The sequence below is a fragment of the Oryza brachyantha genome, chromosome 7 (assembly GCF_000231095.2).
Source record: "Oryza brachyantha chromosome 7, ObraRS2, whole genome shotgun sequence".
Lineage (NCBI taxonomy): Eukaryota > Viridiplantae > Streptophyta > Magnoliopsida > Poales > Poaceae > Oryza > Oryza brachyantha.
In genome coordinates, this window is record NC_023169.2 from 245,844 (window position 1) to 263,935 (window position 18,092).

Below are 18,092 nucleotides of genomic sequence, written 5' to 3' on the forward strand. Positions count from 1 at the left end.
CAGACATCAGTCATCGCCTCGATATAATAATTGGGCAATTCAATCAATATACAACCAGGTGAGATGCCCAGGTAACAGAATTTCAACAACTGAATTGAATTTGACGGATGAACAAAAAAATTGTCAGGCAGCTTTGTACAGTGTAATCAACGCAACATCAGAGATGAACTCAACTAAGCAAGCCAAAATTTTGGAAATGAATCCCACCAAGATTGATTAGCCTGAATCTCCAGTACATCACACACTACAGTACTCACTCTGAATCTGAGATGAAGAATCGGCGGCATGCAATGCATCAGGGCGCCGTCGGGCTTGGCGCCTCCGGCGCCGGCGGCGGAGGCGATGGTAACGCCGCCGGCGGTGGCGGCACCAGCGCAGCGGGGGGCGGCATTGACGCCGGTGGAGGCGGCGGCAAAACCAGCGCGTCGGGAGGCGGCGGTGACGCGGATGCCGGAGGGGGCTGCGCAATCGATGCTGGCGGCGGTTGCAGAGGGGGAGGCCCCATCAGTGGCGGGGACGGCGGCGGCAAGGCGGCGTCCGGTGGAGGAAAGGTGGGATTTTGCTGCGGCGGAGGTGGCGGCGGAGCGGTGGCCGCGGTGGAGGGCTGCGGGACGGGCTCGGGAAGGATGGGCTGGCACTCGTCGGCGGCGGCGCAGGCGGAGTTGGAGCGCGCCTTGGCGCGGTGGAGGACGGCGCGGAAGGCGAGGACGACGCCCACGACGGCGAGGAGGGCCAAGACGGCGAAGAAGATCTTGGTGGCCTTGCCGACAAAGCACCACCGCATGGCCATCGCTCTCCTTGCAGTCCACCGCCACCGGGAGGGAACAGAAGAGAGTGCAGTGGCCGGCGTCTCACCGGCGGCCGCTTCAATGCTCCTCCCGTGCGGTGCGGTGCGGTGTAATTGTAGTATACTCCAGTGAAAGGAGCAAGTGCGGCCGTTAGATGGAGCAAACGAGCGGCCACGGTTACTTGTGTAGTTGCAGTAAGCACAACAGATGTAAATAAATACGATATGGATTTATTGGTGTTGATGTGTCGCTCGCTCAACACCTGTGCTGTACCTACTTCAAGTACCGAACATTAGGATTAGCAAGCATTTTAGCACACTATTTTTGGCTTTTATTGTAGGATTTGTAGCGCCCCTGTCCTTTTAACTTTTTACTTATAAGATAAATTTTGAGATTTTGATATTTTGTTTTTCCGTCTTCACTGTTAGATTGATGTGAAAACATATATAGAAACGTATCATTTATAAATTATTTTTTTATTTACAAATATTTCGTTTGGTCTGATAGCTTACTACCGTCTCTTGCCAAAGCCTCACAGAGAAATAGAATTCTTTTATTAAATATAAATATTCAATATATATTTTACAATAAATAATTCGGATACTATTTTTAAAATATACATCAGGACATCTCATCTTGTGTGCTGGTGTGGCAGTATGATCTGCCACACCTATCCTGTTGATATAACAAAACCCTCTCGAGAAGACAAATCAGAAACAATACTGTGGTTTCGGAAATAAGTATTTGGATGGACTTTTTTCTTTTTTTTTAAACAAATGTTACAATGGTCAATAACTTAAAGAAAAATCAGGAAAATACTTCTCCGGAGAAGAACAAAAAAAACAGAGAGAGAGAGAAATATCTGGTGCACTTTTGCGAGGCAGACGAAGGAGAGTTTTGGTGGATATTGTTGTTTACTGCCATATCCTCTCGTCGCGTGCTATCCATTCCCTTTGCTGGAGTGCACGTCCCGCCGTTCCCCATGGCCACCACGTATCCAGGCCTCACCGCCGCCGCCAGCCCGCTCCGGCCAAGTCCACGGAGGCGGCTTCTCCTGGTGGTGTGCCAGTGCAACTGCAACGCCTCCGCCGGGCGGAGGTCAGCCTGCGTGTCCCTAGGACTCGGCCTCGGCCTCGCCGCGACACTTGTCCAGCAGCAGCAGAATGCCGCCTTGGCCGCCGACGAGGAGCCGGCGAACAACGGGTGGTGGCTGACGGAGTTCCCGTTGCCGGTGAAGAAGATTGTAAACAGTGAGTAGTAGTAGTAGCAGTACATATATCATTAATTCTTGTAGAATAGTAGACTGGGCTGGGTTAGTTGAGTTGATAAGAAGAAGAATGGATGGCAGAGGAGCTGAACAATGCGGAGACGGGGAGCCGGACGTTCGTGAGGAACGGGATATACATCGCGGACATCGGGGAGAGCTACGCGGCGCACGCGTACAGGCTGCGGAGCACGGCGTTCGACCTGCTGGCGCTGGAGGACCTGCTGGGCAACCACGCCGACCGCGCCAACTACGTCACCAAGTACCTCCGCCTCAAGTCCACCTTCATGTACTACGACTTCGACTCCCTCCTCTCCGCCGCCGCCGCCGACCTCCGCCCGCCGCTGCTCGACCTCGCCACCCGCCTCTTCGACAGCTTCGAGACCCTCCAGCGGGCCACCGCCACCAAGGACGACGCCCAGATCGCCGCCTCCTACGCCCACACCAAGACCATCCTCCACGAGGTCATGGCCAAAATGGCCTAGCCCTTCTTCTTCATTGTTGCTGCTACTGCTTACACTATATTACTACATATAATATACATTATGAATCTACTAGACATATGAATGAAATGTACTCCCTCCTCCCTCTGTCCTGTCCTAGATTGATTATAAGTGATTTACGATATTTGACTACTCATCTTATTCAAAAAAAATTTAAAAATATTATTTATTTTGTTTATTATTTTCTTTATTATTAAAAGTAGTTTAAGTATTACTTATAAATTTTTATATTTGCACTAAATTTTGAATAAGACGAATGGTAAAAAAACTATAAATGAAAAGAGTATACTGTTTCTTCTTCATCCACAGCAATGCCTCTGCCAGCCAAGCAATATTTTTAAAAATAAAAAACAACCTCAATCACATGTTTGCGCAATGCATGCTATGTCTACAACATTGGTGCAGGCACAAATTAGATAGTATCTGCAAGCAATCTTCATACACCCCACAACACAAATCAAATCAGAATCAGAATATACACGCCCACACACCTCTTAACAAATTGCTTCAATCACAACCAGAACAGGGGGAGGGGATGCAAATGATCCATTGCATCCCTCCCTCGAACAACACACGCAAATACATTAGTCATGGCCACTCTTCGACAACTCATCCCTGTGACAAGCTACGCATTTGGGTCTGACGCCGAGGGATCCCTATCTCGCAAGAGTTCACTCGAGCCGCAAACCGAAGCGAGCAAATCGACTCCCCTGTGAATGACACCTCCGGGGATAGATTCACAAACATAAGCGTCTTCGAGTCTCCTCCAAGGCACGGCTGTTTCCAAGGGAACAAAACCGTTCAGGTTGTTAGCATATAAGTCTAACCGTGCAAAAGTATATATTGCACATGTTCTTAGCTGAGTGTTGACGGTTTACCTGTAGCAAATATGTCAGTTTTGAGTTCCTGAATGGAATGTGTTCCTCTTTCTTTGCAATGGAGAAGATCACGTCGCTTAAGCATGACAGGCTCTTATTAATAGCCTATGCAACGGAATTCCGAACAGAACAGAGGTTATACAGTGCAGACTACAACTTATTACAAGCGAGTAAAACAGAAAAGCTGATATAGAAAAATCACCTGTGTCTCCTTCAGCCTATCTCCAGTTGCTCCACTCTTGTTAAGTCGCTCACTACCCGCCAGATCAATTAGATTGAGCACTCCCTGCACCTGCTGATCTGTACCCTGAAGAGAAAACAATCCACATATGAATAAAGAAATATCAAGCATTCGTCAGTTTAGCGCCACAAGATTATCGGTCTACCTCATTGACACCAAAAATCCGAAGCGTGAACACACAATGACTTCTCGATGATTCTTCATTCATCTGTGTCTTTCCAACTGATCTGAAAACAAATAATATAGCTATTTTTCAGCTTGAGCGGTTTCTTTCTATACAGCTGTTCTTATGATTTTTTTTTATTTTTGGAAGAAACTGTTCTTTCGAATTTAATGAAGGATAAGACACTGAAAAGAACTAGAGGTGTAACCTGCTTTGAGCAGCCCGCCTGAGGAGTGAAGAAACTTCGTTGATACTTGATACATCGACGATTGTGAGGTCTGACACATGGGTGTTACCATTGGCATCATGCTTAATACTGTACTTTGAAGCTCCGCCATCTTGAATAGCTGTGCGATTAGTGGCTAGCAAATCACGTATGGTTTCATTGTAGATTTCCAACATGGAGGCCTAGAAGTCCAAAAGAAAATATTAGGGTGACGGCACCTTTACTAATTTATAAAGAAAGGCTGAAATGAGTAAGCTCACCTGCATCTTATATTTCCAACCCTGTGAAATAAGAGCCTGGCTAGTTTGGAAGATTTGTTCAAGAGATCTTGGTATTAATCCTTTCTGGTCAGGTAACTCTGGATGTCCCATCATGGTGTATGTTTTTCCAGAGCCAGTTTGGCCATATGCAAATATGCATACCTGAGTTATTTTCAGATTAGTTAGAATGTATTATAAATATTGAAGCCTTTTAAAAAATGACACTGCTTTCCTAAGGTAAATGTGATTTAGTAGCACTTTAATTCTATATCCTAGTTCCAGGTAGACAAGTGAAAGCATAAACTCCATAATCCATGGCATTTTGTCCGTCTCCCTAAAAATGTAATGTAGTAGCTTTTTTATGAAGAGATTTAGCACCTTTTTTCCCTTCCCCTATAACTAGGTTGTGTTTTTGCAATTTTCATAACATAGCAAGAAGTAATGTTACCTTATATCCATCAAGCGCACTTTGTACTAGCTGAGAAATCTCAATGAACACATTTTCCTGTGATGCTGACTGATCGAACACTTTATCAAATGTGAAGGAATACATTTGAGCTGGAGAAAAAACAAAAATTGTTAGAATGAGATAAATATTCCAAGATATCCAGATATTAAGGTACAGAGCACAAAAGGATCATGACAATTGTTACCGTACCATTGTGGGTCAAGTCAATGCCACGACCTAAATTTTCTCCACTCTTTGGATAAGCAACAGCTCCTGACTCATTTGGCAATAAAGGCCGTACTCGACAAAACACACGAATGTTTCCTTTAAGCTCCTGAAGCACAATATTCTTGTAAACAACAGTAGGAACTCTAAAAGTATAGCGGCAATTTTTTTGTAAAAAAAAAAGTCATTACAAGTATTGTGTTATGGAGCTTCTTCCGCAATTTCTCTCCATCCATAATTTGTTGCTCAGCTTCTTCAAGTCGTGATTGCAGATCCTCCAACGCTCTTTTTTGCTTCTCATACTCAGTCATTGTCTCCATAGTTGTTAAATCAGATCTCTACATTAAAAAAAAAAAAGCCCTTAGGTTAAGTCTGCATATAATACATTGAAACAGTGAAAAGCTTTAAGCTTGCAGATACCCATGTGAACAAAATAGGAATTATAATTGAATGTTACCTTTAACTTTTCGTTAGCTGATGCAAGCTGCAGCTCCAATGTTTTAATCCTCTCTCTTTGGGATGAGCAAGTTTCCTGCATTGAAAACAATTTAGATACTTGGATTGAGGTAATTAACATTCAACAATTTAGAGCAGGAAATCATACCTCAAGGACAGTACTTCTTGTCATGGCATTATCCAATTCTACTACAGACTTTCCTGTCATTTCCTTGTATGTTCCTATCTCACCCAACAGAGAATGTATTTCAGTTAATTTATGATCACGATCTTCCCTTACTTGCTGAAGTTCACTCCTGAGACTATCAACCTCCTTTAACAGATCATTCTTCTGTTTTAGCGCTTCATTTTGAGAAGACTGCAAGGAGTAGCAGCATTGGTTGTTACCACAGAATACATGTACACAGCAGGATATTTTAAAATGTACTGATACTCCTATTGCAAGTCTGAAACTTACCTTTGCCAAATCTAGCTGCATCTTTACTGAGTTAGCATGATCCTTCAAACCATTCATTGTTTCTACCATAGTGTTCTTCTCCTTTTGAAGCTTTGCTATTGTTTCACCGTTTTTGGTTGCATCGGCCTGGAGGTTGCTATTATACTGCTGCAAACTAGTGTTGTATTCTTGAAGCCTCTTATTTGTGTCCTGAAGCATCTTGATCTAAAGGAGCCAAAAGACAAATGAAGTGCAATTGATAGTTAATGGAAAACGCACCATTATTTATTGTCCAATGAAGCTTTCTAGAAAGAAAGTAAGACCTGATCACTCAGACGTTTTTCCTCCAACTTAATTCTTCTGAGGTCTTCCAAAAGCTCATTTCGGGAAGATTCTACAGCAACCCTTGCCTCCTTTTCATCTCCATAAGACCTAAGGGCATCCTGCATTTAAAAATATTGGTATCACAGAATACTCCTGGAGCAACAAGAGGGAGCTTAACCAAACACACAAGTCAAATGACCCACCAGTTTCTCAGCCTCCACTCTCTTTAGATTGTCCTCTAAGGAAGCATACTGTTTCTGAAGCTCCTCATTTATTGCCTTTGATTCTTCTATTGCACTTTTCAGCTGAGCCACTAGATGACAGGGCATAAATTCAGTGAGTAGAATGAACAAGAACACAGGGGTTTGATGACGATGAAATGAAAAGGTCGGTACCAATCTCAGAGTGATGTTTCTCTGCAGCCTCAAGTAGAGCATTGAGCTTCCCAATCTCAGCCAGGTTAGCATCCTCCCTCTCAAGCAGCCACTTGATGCAAGCCCGTAGCTTTTTTATGTACTCCATCATTTGCTCACTCTTTCCCTGCGGAATTAAACACAGCATGCGAAAAGAAAAAAAAATCAGCCAGGGTAGACCAAGCAAGAGTATATGAAATCAGCGCTATAAAGAGCAGTTGACATTTTGAAGTGGTAACAAGAAGGTAGACAAATTCAATTATGGTAAACAAGGTGGCCTCCTCGGGATTATCCACCCAATTGCAAATTTCCCATTTAGAAAACAGAAAAAAGTGTTCGTGTAGACTGTTGGAAGGTTTTTCTTGTATTTTTCTCTAGCTTGCCCTTGTGGGGTGAGGTGAGGAGAGTGTATAGAAAATGAGGCGGCCCAAACTACCAAAGTAGCATAGCAGTGCAAGAGCAAGAAGAGCGATTTGTATCCGTAAGCAGCAGAAGAGGAGATCCAGAGGGAGGGAGGGAATGGTATGGTAGGGGAAAAGAGAGTAAGTAGCAGAGGAGGGGGTGGGGGGAATGGTTAACCTTGTAGTCCATCTTGTTCTTGCCCTTCATCTTCTCGTTGAGGAGGGCGTGGACATCGTCCCTCCTGGAGAAGTGGATGGCGGGGTCGGGGTCGGGCGCGGGTGCGGCCGCGGCGAGCGGGGCGCGGGCGCCCATGCGCTGGCGCTTTCCGGGCTGCGCGTCGGCGGCGTTCTCCTTGAGGTGGAGCATCCCGGAGCGCGTGGACATGGCGGATCTAGGGCTAGGGCGGCGGTGGAAGGGAAGGGAAGGGAAGAGAAGAGAAGAGGAAGGATTTGGATTTGGGAAATGGGGCGGGGCGGCGACAGAAGAGAAGAGAAGAGAAGAGAAGAGAAGGGAAGGGCGGAGGTTTCAAATTTTGGGTGGGACCGGGACCGACGCTCCTCTAACTGGGCCTCTTGCCTCCCGGCCATAGCCACAATAGTATTGTGGACTACATTACCCCTTTTTTTCTTTTGCCATGTCATGTTGGGCCGATAACGGCCTCAACTTTGCCCAATTTTTTATTTTTATTTATATGGTTTTTATTAAAAGTTAAAGAAAAAGTATATTTTTTTGAAAAAGTATATTTTTTTAAAAAAAGTATATATATATATATATATAACGCTCACTAGTTGGACGACATATCAGTATGGCAAAAGCTTGTTGATAACAGCGGCAAGTCGTGAGTGTTTGAGAGGGTGTTGATTTTATAGGCAACACACTTAAGGTTCTCATCGTGAATGTTTTGTACACTCCCAAGGGCCGCTTGAAAAGTCACTCACTCCTCTTTCCAGCTCACCCACGAGGATAGTTTGCAAAGTCATCGGAGACGAGGATTTTGACCACGACCATCAAGTCGTCGCCCCTCCACGATGCCACCATCGGATCGACCACCAGGTTGTCCCAACGCCACCTGCCGCCCCTCCATGCCACCGCCACCGCCAAGTGAGAGTGGTGAGACGGAGAGAGAGGAAGTAGAGCAACCTAGAGAGTGGGGGTAGGGTTTGATTAAGTGGGTTGTTGCTTTATTGAGCATTCATTTCAAGGTCTAATATGCATCCTTGGGTCTCCGTGGGTTACTAGCAGATGTAAAGTCTTCCCCGGCCCCGGTCCAGACCAAAACCAGGCCCTAACCCCGTATCCCCATGGGCCAAAATACCCCCCACCCCGCGGGGAAAATTGTCATCCCTAGTTGCATGTCTAACTTTTTCAAATAAAATTCTATTTAAATAAAAGTTTACCTATTTTTGCTTTCGGTAAGTAGGTAGCCAAACTAGTCTATCTTTTCCCAAAACTTATATAGAGGCCTTAGTATTTAACCATCAGTTACGACTTCTCCAAGTAAAAATTATAATTGTGCTTTTACTAATATGGCTATGTAGGTTGGACCGTGCTTGGATTGAACTAGCTTATATTTTCTTATTTAAGCGTGAATACTTTCCTCTATCATCAAAGTTAAAATACTTATCCGTATTAAATAGGATATATGGTATTTTCACGAATACGTTAGCATATTAGTATGAGATATGTTATATCTATATCACTCACACATATATAGAAATATTTCTATAGCAAATTGAATGGCCCACTTTGGATGGTCTTTTGCATAGTCCAAATGGTCTTTGCCTAACCGACACCGTCTTCACCTGATCAAAGTGGTTTTTGTCTTGCGAACGAGGCCGACAGGTTAAAGGTGTCTTGGCCTATGGATCGAATGGGTCGAGGACATCCCTCTCACGTGTCATTCAAAATATTATATACATCAATTTTTATCAAATTAAGTCCGGCGACTGACCATCAAATCCCTCTTCGATGTTCGCTTGATAGATACGTCGACTACCACTGAAAACATAAAGCCATTAAAATAATAGAATTGCCAACAGGGAGGGAGTTGATCTCAGAACATCAGGTGCTACTAAAGTCCTTGTAACCATTATACTACTATCCCTTTCACTGATTCATATATTTTTTAGATCACATGATATTTAACATGTACCCCACTTTATTTATCACTTGGTAGCTAAATAATGTGAAGCCTACAAGAAACAACATTTGTTCGACGCTATGACCCACACTAATACCGAGTATGCAATTAAACATTGCAGCCCTTACATAGTACTTTCATGTACACCGTAATGTATTTAAGTTTTCAAGTTTTACTTTTAAGAAATGTTTGAATGGTGTGTTTGAAACAAGAGCGGTACGGTGGATGTAAAAAAAGGGAGCCATTGCATTTTGTAGCGAACACGACTAGAATAGCAGATGTAGCTAGTGCTGTAAAGAAAAATTCCAAACAGAAACGAGAAGTTATCTAAAAAGAAAAAAAGTTTTTTTTTCAAAAAAAGAAACCTATGAAAGCAACCAAATCAAAGAACACGCATCATAGCAGCACGCTATACGTGCTCCTTCCGTACAAAGGAAAATTTTAACATATGAGAGAATGTGTCCCCTGTATAAACAAATCTAGACAAACCTCTGTCCAAATTAAGTTTCTTTGCCGAGAGTACATTGTACATGCGTGGAGATTACTCTCCACTTTGCGAGTTAAATTAGCTTTGTCCTAAATTTTTTACCATGCTTTTCAGTAATTTATGCTTTAATTATTTGATATGTATTGATCTGTCGAATCAGCGATCACACACATTCCTAGTTACTACTAGTATATTAGTACGAGCAAAGTGTTTACATCCCTTGTTTCTTACATGTCATCTAAATAATCATATTTTTTTTAAAAAATAACAATTTGAATTACACATGAGATACATTACTTCATAAATATGCAAGTTCAAATTTTGACTTCTACGGTAAGGCTGCATTCAAATAGAGGTTAGTTATCCGACACAGAAAATATAGTAATAGATTAATATATGATTAATTAATTATTAGCTATAAAAATTGTCAAATAGCTTAATATGATTTAAGCAACTTTTCTATAGAAAATTTTCGTAAAAAAATATATCGTTTAGTAGTTTGGAAATCGTGCGCACGAAAAACGAGCGAATCTAGTTAGAAATGGGGAGAAGACCGTGGCCTAAGTATTATACTAGTTTTAGTTTAATTTAATTTTTTAGGTTACAACATGAAATTATAATTGAGCTTATATGTTTGTGGAGAGACATACCCAATATTAATTCATCTTATCATATTTTTTAAAAAATATATAATTATTAAAATGATACGCGAGAAAAGGGGGACATAGTATTTAAGATTTCTTTCAGAATGATTGATCAGGTTCAAAAAAGAAAATGATGGATTGGTTAGCATAGGAGTACTGAGGTATTTAAGAATTTACCGCTCTCTAACGTGGTGTTTAATAATTTACCATCTTATCTATCTCGAACCCATATATCACCTCTACCCTAGAGCACAAACATGTTTTACTCATTCTTATATCCTTCATTCATCATTATTCAAATTCAACGGCTAAAATCATCTCCATATGAAAACTTTCCATATAACATATTTTTTTTAAATTAGAAATCATCTGGTCAATTATAGAGTTTATGTATGTTATATACATATTTCCAATTAGAAGCACTTTCTATATGTTTGGCTTTATATAAAGATAAATATATAATTTTGAATTCTAAAACTTATACAAATATGCAATGTATATTGATCATAATTTTTTAATTGCGCTAAACGTAAGATCGACCGAGGGTCTAGACCATTATTGTTGGACGCTCAAATAGTCAAATCACTAAAAGTAATATTAGAGATAAATCTTTGTATATAGAATTGAGCATCTAGTGTTCTAGGAATATTTTGTTAACACCATGTTTCATGTGAAATAAGTAAATATATTGATATATCAAATAATGAATTGTTGTAGAATATATTTTAAATCATTGAAAGATACGTGCACCTCCTGATAATAGCGAACAATAAACACAACTAATGAAAATTTTCATTAGTAATTTCACTTTGTTATTTCTTCCATTGATATGTACAAGGGTCAACAAAATTCCATTTATTATAAGAAGACAGAAAGATGCATATGATGATATTTGTATAAAAATGATTTTCATTAAATTTAACTTTATAGAGTTTAAATTATCTATGAATATGAATAAAATATTTAATTAAAACTATCCTGGCAACTATGAATTTGATATTGCAGTGATTTTAAAATTAGTCTATTAATTAGTCGTGTGGTGCGCATGAGTTAATCTAGTTCGTACGACGTAGTAAAGTGGTCCAAGTGGAGCAGCAGCGGCAGGAGGTGGTCTAAAATATCTTAATTAGTTACTTTCACTTTAATTACCCTTTGTCTTTTCCTTTGGAGAAAAAAAGGGAGTTATTATTCGATATATGATGTGTAAGCTAGAGCCATGCATCGATCATTTGCGCAGTGGGAATCGCTTTCCTTTTGGCGTCCGAAAAAGTAAAAAAACAAAAATCATTCGCGGATCGCTTGGGTCTCAAGTAAATTAATTCATTTATTCAACACAACACACTCTGTGTCATTGTGTTGTGTGTGTATATATATGGATGGGTGCATCGATGTGCATGGATGGCATTGGACGCATGCACGATCGAGTGAGTTTGTAGGAGGAAGAAGAAGCGACGTCATCAATGGGTTTCAGTCCGCCGGTGCCGCAGAACGACAGCGACTGGGAGATCCGGGTGGCGATGCTGCTCAGCCTCGCCCTGCAGATACTCCTCATCTTCGTGGGGCCCATGCGGAAGCGCTCCTCCCACCCGCTGCCCCGCTTCGCCGTCTGGTCCTGCTACCTCCTCGCCGACTGGGTCGCCGACCTCGGCCTCGGCCTCCTCCTCAACAACCTCGGCAACATCGGCGGCAACAGCAACGGTGGTGCTCCCTCCTCCACCGTCTCCCAGAACGCGCACCTGCTGTCCTCGCCCGGCGGCTTCAAGCGCGGGCCCGGTGGCGGCGGCGGCGGCGGCGGCGGCAGCCCCCCCATCTTCGCCTTCTGGACGCCGTTCCTGCTGCTCCACCTCGGCGGGCCCGACACCATCACCGCCTACTCTCTCGAGGACAACGAGCTCTGGCTGCGCCACTTGATTGGCCTGCTCTTCGAGCTCTTCTCCGCCTTCGTCGTCTTCTCCTGCTCCATCAGGAGCAACCCCATGATCCCGGCCACCGCCCTCATCTTCGTCGTCGGCATCATCAAGTACGGCGAGCGCACCTTCTCGCTCTACTCCGGCAGCGTCTCAGGATTCCGCAACAACATCCTCGGGGACCCCAACCCGGGCCCCAACTACGCCAAGCTCATGACGGAGTTCGACTCCAAGCAGAAGGCCGGCCTGCTGGTCGAGGTCGTCATCGCCGACGGAGAGGCCAGCAAGGCCAAGGCTGAGCTAGAGGAGGGCGAGGATGTCCGGCTTGTGATTGCCAGCGAAAAGAGCCTGGAGGCCACGGCGTACGACTTCTTCCAGATGTTCCGGGTGCTGTTCGTCAACCTCATCCTCAGCTACAAGGAGCGCAGGATCAGCCAGGCCTACTTCCTGGATCGCCAAGACGTGACGGCCAGCACGGCGTTCGAGGTGGTGGAGGTGGAGCTCAACTTCATCTACAACATGGTGTACACCAAGGCGCCCGTGTCCCACACCAGGCGAGGCTGCGTCCTCCGCGCCGTCGCCACCGCCTGCCTCGTCGTCGCCACCGTGCTGTTCGTGCTGCTGGACAAGGCCGGCATCCATCCCGTGGACCGCGGCATCACCTACGCGCTGCTGCTCGGCGGGCTGGCGCTCGACGCGGCCGCCTTCTTCATGCTGCTGTCCTCCAGCCGAATGCTGGTGTACCTGGAGGAGAGCAAGCCGCCACAGGAGAATAATAAGCTTGTTGTAAAATGGCTTGCTCGGGTGTCTAGGGCCGTGCGGCGGCGGACAAAGCGGTGGTCGGAGCGGACCTCGCAGCTGAACCTTATCAGCTACTGCCTAGGCAAGCCCAAGGAGGACATTGCCGGCCGGTGGTGGTGCTGCCGGTGGACGACCCACCCGCGCGTGATGCCGTCTCTCATCTATGTCGCCGACAAGGTGGGGTTGAGGGAGACGTTGGATGACTTCTTCTTCATCCAGCGCCGCCCAGTGAGCTGCAGGCATATTAACGACGACGACGACAAGAGGTCGCGCTGCTGCTGCTGGTGGTGGCAGAAGGAGACGAAGCAGCCTGTCGTCCACATCCTCGAACATGTCTTCGATGGGCTGAAGAAGACGGCCCAAACAGTGAAGGACTCCGACTACACCGAGATGAAGAAGCTGTGCGACAACCGTGGCCAAGGGACCCTCGTGGAAAAGGAGGAGATCATCAAGGAGCAGCTAACCTGCAAGGTCGTCGTAACACAACCACCAGATCAAGATGACGATGAAGCTGGAGGAGGAGAGGCGGTGGTGGAGGAGCTGCTACACGTCCTGCAGGACAGTGTGCGGAGGGAGTTTGATGAGTCTCTGCTGCTGTGGCACATCGCCACCGACCTTTGCTCCTCCCCTTCCACTTCCCCTTCCGAACGGCAAGGCGCTGACACGGGTGGTGACATCGATGGGTTGAGATCCATCAGCGAGACCCTATCGGAGTACATGCTGTACCTCCTCGTCAGGCAGCCGGAGATGCTGTCGGCCACGGCCGGCATCGGCCTGCTGCGCTACCGGGACACCTGCGCCGAGGCCAAACGCCTCTTCAAGTCGGCGGCGGCGTGGGAGCCCGGCCACCAGGACACCCAGCGGATGCTGCTCGCCGTCAACACCTCCAAGAAGCCGGCGGATGTGAAGGGCGACCTGAGCAAGTCGGTGCTGTTCGACGCCTGCATCCTGGCCAAGGTGCTCCGCCAACTCGACGGCGACACCATGTGGAGGGTGGTGGCCGGAGTTTGGATGGAGATGCTCACCTATGCGGCCGGAAGGTGCCATGGCAGCACGCACGTGCGCCAGCTCAGCCGCGGCGGCGAGCTCATCACCCTCGTCTGGTTTCTCATGGCACACATGGGGATAGGTGACATGTACCGGATCCATGAGGGAGAAGCCAAGGCCAAGCTCATTGTCCACGACCAGTAGTCACCACCCATACCATGCATGCCTGCATATCTATCTATTTATTTTCCATTCAGTTTTATATCGTACACCAACGAGTGTGTCCATGCATATTGATCAATATTATTTTATCTCTGCCTTCGTTTTGTGTGTCTTTTGGTTGTGTTATTTTACTTTTTATATATGAAAGATGAAAGATCATTTAACATTTTGATAAATATTCAATAGTATAAACGATAAAATTAACTTCAATAAAATTAAAAATTTACGGACGATGAATTTTTATATAGAATTTCATAGCAAAAAACAATACACCGTTTGGCCATTCCGAAAGTTTACGCGTAAAAGCTGAGAAATAATCTGACCCAAAAGAACCCAACAATTCTCTTTGTATCCTATTGCATGTGGGCCCCATGTGATACTTGGCTGATTTTTTTTAGTTTTATAATAACAAAAAAGCCTAAAAATATCAGTTTTGTTCTACTAGCCATAGAGGAATGTAATTAGTCAGAATTAACATGTTTTTAGGTCTATAATAATTCAAAATCTACAGTAGAACACTAATGATCGATAGACGGTGGCATAACGAGCTATTTTTGTTTTGGGTGCATATATAGCTAGTTGGACATTAATTGTTTTCATCTTGTAGTGAGTAGGAAAAAAACCCAGCTAGCTAGGCCGGACCTCTCGTACTATTTTACAGAAAGGAGAAAGAAGATCCCTGCCTGATGATAAAAAGTGCAAATGTATATCATGCAGAGGATTCAGAGGTAGGTTGCCCATAGTTCTATTGGCTGGGGGTGGAAGCTTTGCAAATTAAAGTATCGGTAGAACCCAGTAAAACAAGGCAAGTGGAAAGCCAAGCATTTTATGATGGCATCAGACCAACAGAAACTGTTTTAAGCACACATACTACATACTACAGTATGCTTGTATGTTATCTAAATAGTCATAGAAATATGAAAAAAATTAATAAGATAGATTAATATGAGTTATATCACTCCACAAACATATAAGTGTAAATTCAACTTATACAAGTTGTAGCAAAAAAAAACAAAAATAAATTAAAACTAGTATATGCACATTCATAATTATTTTTATTACTACACGTAGAAGTCGAATTTAAACTTGCATGTCTGTGGAGTAATATAACTCATATTAATATATCTTATCAAATTTTTTATGACTATTTAGATGACATGCAATCAACGGGTGGACATCTACCCGTGTGCTAAAAAACTACGTCCCCAGACCCAACTACAGATTTTCTATCAAAACTAGTTACTCTGTGATGACAAAATACAAAATAATCATTCGCTGCTAACAAACCTAGGACCTATTTAGATCCATTTGGAATAGCAAATGGTAAATGACAAAAGTTTTGGTGATAAAAGTTTTGTCATTGCATTTTTGCAAGTTAGTGTTTAGAGGTATGCAAAAGTTGTCATTTTTTTGGCAAAAGTGAGAGGTGGTCCGCGTCCCTATGCGTCTTTTGAAATTTGCTACTCTAGACTGCCAAATGCTAAATGCAAAGTTGTTATTTTCTTACTCTAGTGTTTAGATACATTTTGCCAAAAAGTGCTCCAAAATACAAAACTTTTGCCATTTGAAGGATCTAAACATGGCCCTAATCATTTTGTGCAAACAAGACGAACAAACCCAATCTGGTCCAATAAAGATGAAAACAATTAAGGTGCTATTTTGTTGATTAAGGATCCGGGCTTAATTAAAAAAACTAGTCAGTAACAAAACATTTTATCTAGTAGCTTAATTAAAAAACAGACCCTTAATCGATTTCATGCATACCAAACTACAAATCATTACATTAATTAATTTCTAGATGATTGAAATTTGATTACAGAACTCGTAATTTTCAGTGAAAGCAAAACCGATTCTCTAGAAGCTTTTTTTTTTAAAAAAAGAAAAGTTACGTAAGATAAGTTTTCTTCTAAACTTATCCCTCACAAACGCGAAACCTCATAAATCCAAAGTGAATTTTATCATACCGAAGAATATATCATATTTTCTACTAGTATAGAACTCAGCACCTGCCAAAATTTTAAATTAGTAATTTTATGCATCTAGGTATTTTCTCGGTGATGGTAAAAAAAATATTTTCATGCAATATGCGTACGTAGAAACAAAATACAGAGTAGCGAGAATTGGATCGCTGGGTACAGTAGCTGGAAGATGAGGCAGGATATGATCGAGCGAGGAACATGCAAATTAAGCAGGGAAGGGAGTATTAAATTGGATCGATCAGAGCGAGTCACGCTTCATGCTTCGCCGGCGTCGGCATCGTCTATCGGTTTAGCAGTAGCAGCGCGCGGTCGAGTTTTGTCGTCTTCAATGTCGAGCAGGGCGAAGCCCTTGGCGGCCTCGACGATGGCCACCGGCAGGCCGAGGCACTTGCCGACGATCTCCTTCTGCATCCCCTCCAGCTCCTCGTACAGCCTGTCGTCCTCCTTGCTGTACTCGCCTCGGCCTTGCCACTTCTTCCTGGCCTCCACCACGTATTCGCGCTCGAAGAGCATCCATGCTTCGCTGCCTCGGAGGGGCGGCGGGTGGAAGACGCGGCCGGTGCGCACCATCTTCCTGGCGTGCTCCTCCTTGCGGCAGGTGATGAGCACGGCGCTCTTCTTCACCTTGGGCAGGCCGTAGGCCAGGCGCTCCGTCCACTCGCCGTCCGTCGGCGGCGGCAGCAACAGGTTGGTGTACCAGTCGCTGTAGGCGCGGATGTCGTCGAACACGATCAGGTACGACGTCTTGGCCAGCGTCGCGTGCAGGATGAAGAGCAGCACGCCGATCTTGGATTCCTCGGCCGCGGCGTGGTTGCCGGCGTCGGCGTGCTTCTTGACGGCTTCCGAGTTGTTGACGACTTCCTCGACCTTGTAGGTGTCGAGGCCGAGGTTGTCGAGCATGCGGTAGAGGAGGTTGAACCTGTCCTCGTGCTCCGACGGCCCGACGCACACCCAGAGGCGGAGCGGGAAGGTGTCCTTGATGCGGTCGTGGATGAACACCTTCTGCGCCAGCGCCGTCTTGCCGCTGCCGTGGATGCCGAAGATGCCCGCCGCCCTGAACAGCGGCGCCTCGTCGTCGTCGCCGCCGTCCTCGGGGCCGGCGAGGCCGTCCGCCACGTCCTTCGCCTCCTCGTCCCACCCGTATAGCCTCTCCTCGTCCACGTAGCTCGTCGTCCACTCGTACAACACGTCCTCCTCCGCCCTTGCTGCCGCTGCAGGAGCAGGGGAGTCGCCAAGAATGTCCCTGGTCCGCTTCAGCAACGGCGCCACCACCGACGACGGCGAGGCGTCGTCGTCTTCGTGAGTCTTCGGCTTGCAGGGGATGCAGTCGGCCATATTCAACGCCGCCGCCTTCTTCATCTTCGTCGTCTTCTTCCCGGGCGCGGCCTCCTCCTGCGATGGCACGCACTGCTTGAGGGCGGCGTCGATCTCGGGCAGCAGAGCGGCAAGCTGGTCCTTCATGTCCTGGGGCAGCTGCGAGACGACGCCATTCTTGACCCTGAGGATCCCGAAGAGCTCCGACAGCTCCTGCTGGTGGCGCAACTCCGGCTTGTCAACCTCCTCGTCGAAGTCCGCGACCAGCTTCTCCATCTTACGCTGCAGCTCCTGCTCGTTGCTGCCACCTTCAGCTTGCACTTGCTGCTCGCCCGCCATTGAATTTCTGCTCAGGCAGCTACTAATATATACTTCTCTCTTCCTCAGGTGTAGCTGCTTGCACACTTGCACTGCTGCTGTGGAGATGAGCTCAATTGAATTCGGAGCTTGCAGCATTCGATCCCATTTTATAGCGGATCAAACAAGCAACATAGCTCAACACCAGCAAGAATGTCGAACAAGCTAAGATAGCATCGCTAATTTTGGAGATGCTTGCTCGCTCCACGAGCAAAGCTAAGATGCTC

General features: G+C 45.2%; 5 protein-coding genes across 7 annotated transcripts; 2 read left to right on the plus strand and 3 right to left on the minus strand.

Annotated features, from left to right (window-relative positions):
* LOC102709190 (leucine-rich repeat extensin-like protein 3) lies at positions 1-815 on the minus strand. Its single transcript, XM_040526440.1, has one exon. It carries the CDS (start codon positions 788-790, stop codon positions 296-298), a length of 495 nt encoding a protein of 164 aa, XP_040382374.1. The 5' UTR covers positions 791-815; the 3' UTR covers positions 1-295.
* Positions 816-1,663: 848 nt separating this feature from the next.
* Positions 1,664-2,679, plus strand: LOC102709476 (photosynthetic NDH subunit of lumenal location 3, chloroplastic). 3 transcript variants are annotated; one of them, XM_040526158.1, is made up of 2 exons: positions 1,664-2,038; positions 2,122-2,679. In XM_040526158.1, the coding sequence occupies exons 1-2, from the start codon at positions 1,771-1,773 to the stop codon at positions 2,535-2,537; spliced, it is 684 nt and encodes a 227-aa protein (XP_040382092.1). In that variant the 5' UTR covers positions 1,664-1,770; the 3' UTR covers positions 2,538-2,679. The 3 variants fall into 3 exon arrangements, with proteins under 3 accessions (XP_040382092.1, XP_040382093.1, XP_006658201.1); XM_040526159.1 differs by having other exon boundaries at positions 2,125-2,679; XM_006658138.3 differs by having other exon boundaries at positions 1,667-2,038; positions 2,137-2,679.
* A 288-nt stretch (positions 2,680-2,967) lies between these two features.
* On the minus strand, positions 2,968-7,464 carry LOC102709755 (kinesin-like protein KIN-14N). The gene is made up of 16 exons (XM_006658139.3): positions 7,205-7,464; positions 6,608-6,752; positions 6,416-6,525; positions 6,212-6,331; positions 5,910-6,113; positions 5,601-5,810; positions 5,454-5,528; positions 5,188-5,334; positions 4,982-5,105; positions 4,772-4,881; positions 4,324-4,485; positions 4,046-4,245; positions 3,820-3,901; positions 3,636-3,740; positions 3,434-3,538; positions 2,968-3,332 (listed from the first exon to the last, which is right to left on the minus strand). The coding sequence occupies exons 1-16, from the start codon at positions 7,409-7,411 to the stop codon at positions 3,165-3,167; spliced, it is 2,274 nt and encodes a 757-aa protein (XP_006658202.3). The 5' UTR covers positions 7,412-7,464; the 3' UTR covers positions 2,968-3,164.
* Positions 7,465-11,728: 4,264 nt separating this feature from the next.
* Positions 11,729-14,227, plus strand: LOC102714841. Its single transcript, XM_040526435.1, has one exon. The coding sequence runs from the start codon at positions 11,759-11,761 to the stop codon at positions 14,195-14,197; it is 2,439 nt and encodes an 812-aa protein (XP_040382369.1). The 5' UTR covers positions 11,729-11,758; the 3' UTR covers positions 14,198-14,227.
* A 2,044-nt stretch (positions 14,228-16,271) lies between these two features.
* Positions 16,272-17,846, minus strand: LOC102710037 (probable disease resistance protein At5g45440). The gene has a single exon (XM_006658140.3). The coding sequence runs from the start codon at positions 17,782-17,784 to the stop codon at positions 16,450-16,452; it is 1,335 nt and encodes a 444-aa protein (XP_006658203.2). The 5' UTR covers positions 17,785-17,846; the 3' UTR covers positions 16,272-16,449.
* Positions 17,847-18,092: the final 246 nt, after the last annotated feature.

Coding starts and splice junctions, on each gene's coding strand:
- LOC102709476 (XM_040526158.1), top strand. CDS start 1,771: ATGGCCACCACGTATCCAGGCCTCACCGCCGCCGCCAGCCCGCTCCGG. Junction 2,039..2,121: donor GGTGAAGAAGATTGTAAACA/GTGAGTAGTAGT, acceptor GTTGATAAGAAG/AAGAATGGATGGCAGAGGAG.
- LOC102710037 (XM_006658140.3), bottom strand. CDS start 17,784: ATGGAGAAGCTGGTCGCGGACTTCGACGAGGAGGTTGACAAGCCGGAG.
- LOC102709755 (XM_006658139.3), bottom strand. CDS start 7,411: ATGTCCACGCGCTCCGGGATGCTCCACCTCAAGGAGAACGCCGCCGAC. Junction 6,114..6,211: donor AAAAACGTCTGAGTGATCAG/GTCTTACTTTCT, acceptor TGGCTCCTTTAG/ATCAAGATGCTTCAGGACAC. Junction 3,902..4,045: donor AGGCGGGCTGCTCAAAGCAG/GTTACACCTCTA, acceptor ATTTGTTTTCAG/ATCAGTTGGAAAGACACAGA.
- LOC102714841 (XM_040526435.1), top strand. CDS start 11,759: ATGGGTTTCAGTCCGCCGGTGCCGCAGAACGACAGCGACTGGGAGATC.
- LOC102709190 (XM_040526440.1), bottom strand. CDS start 790: ATGGCCATGCGGTGGTGCTTTGTCGGCAAGGCCACCAAGATCTTCTTC.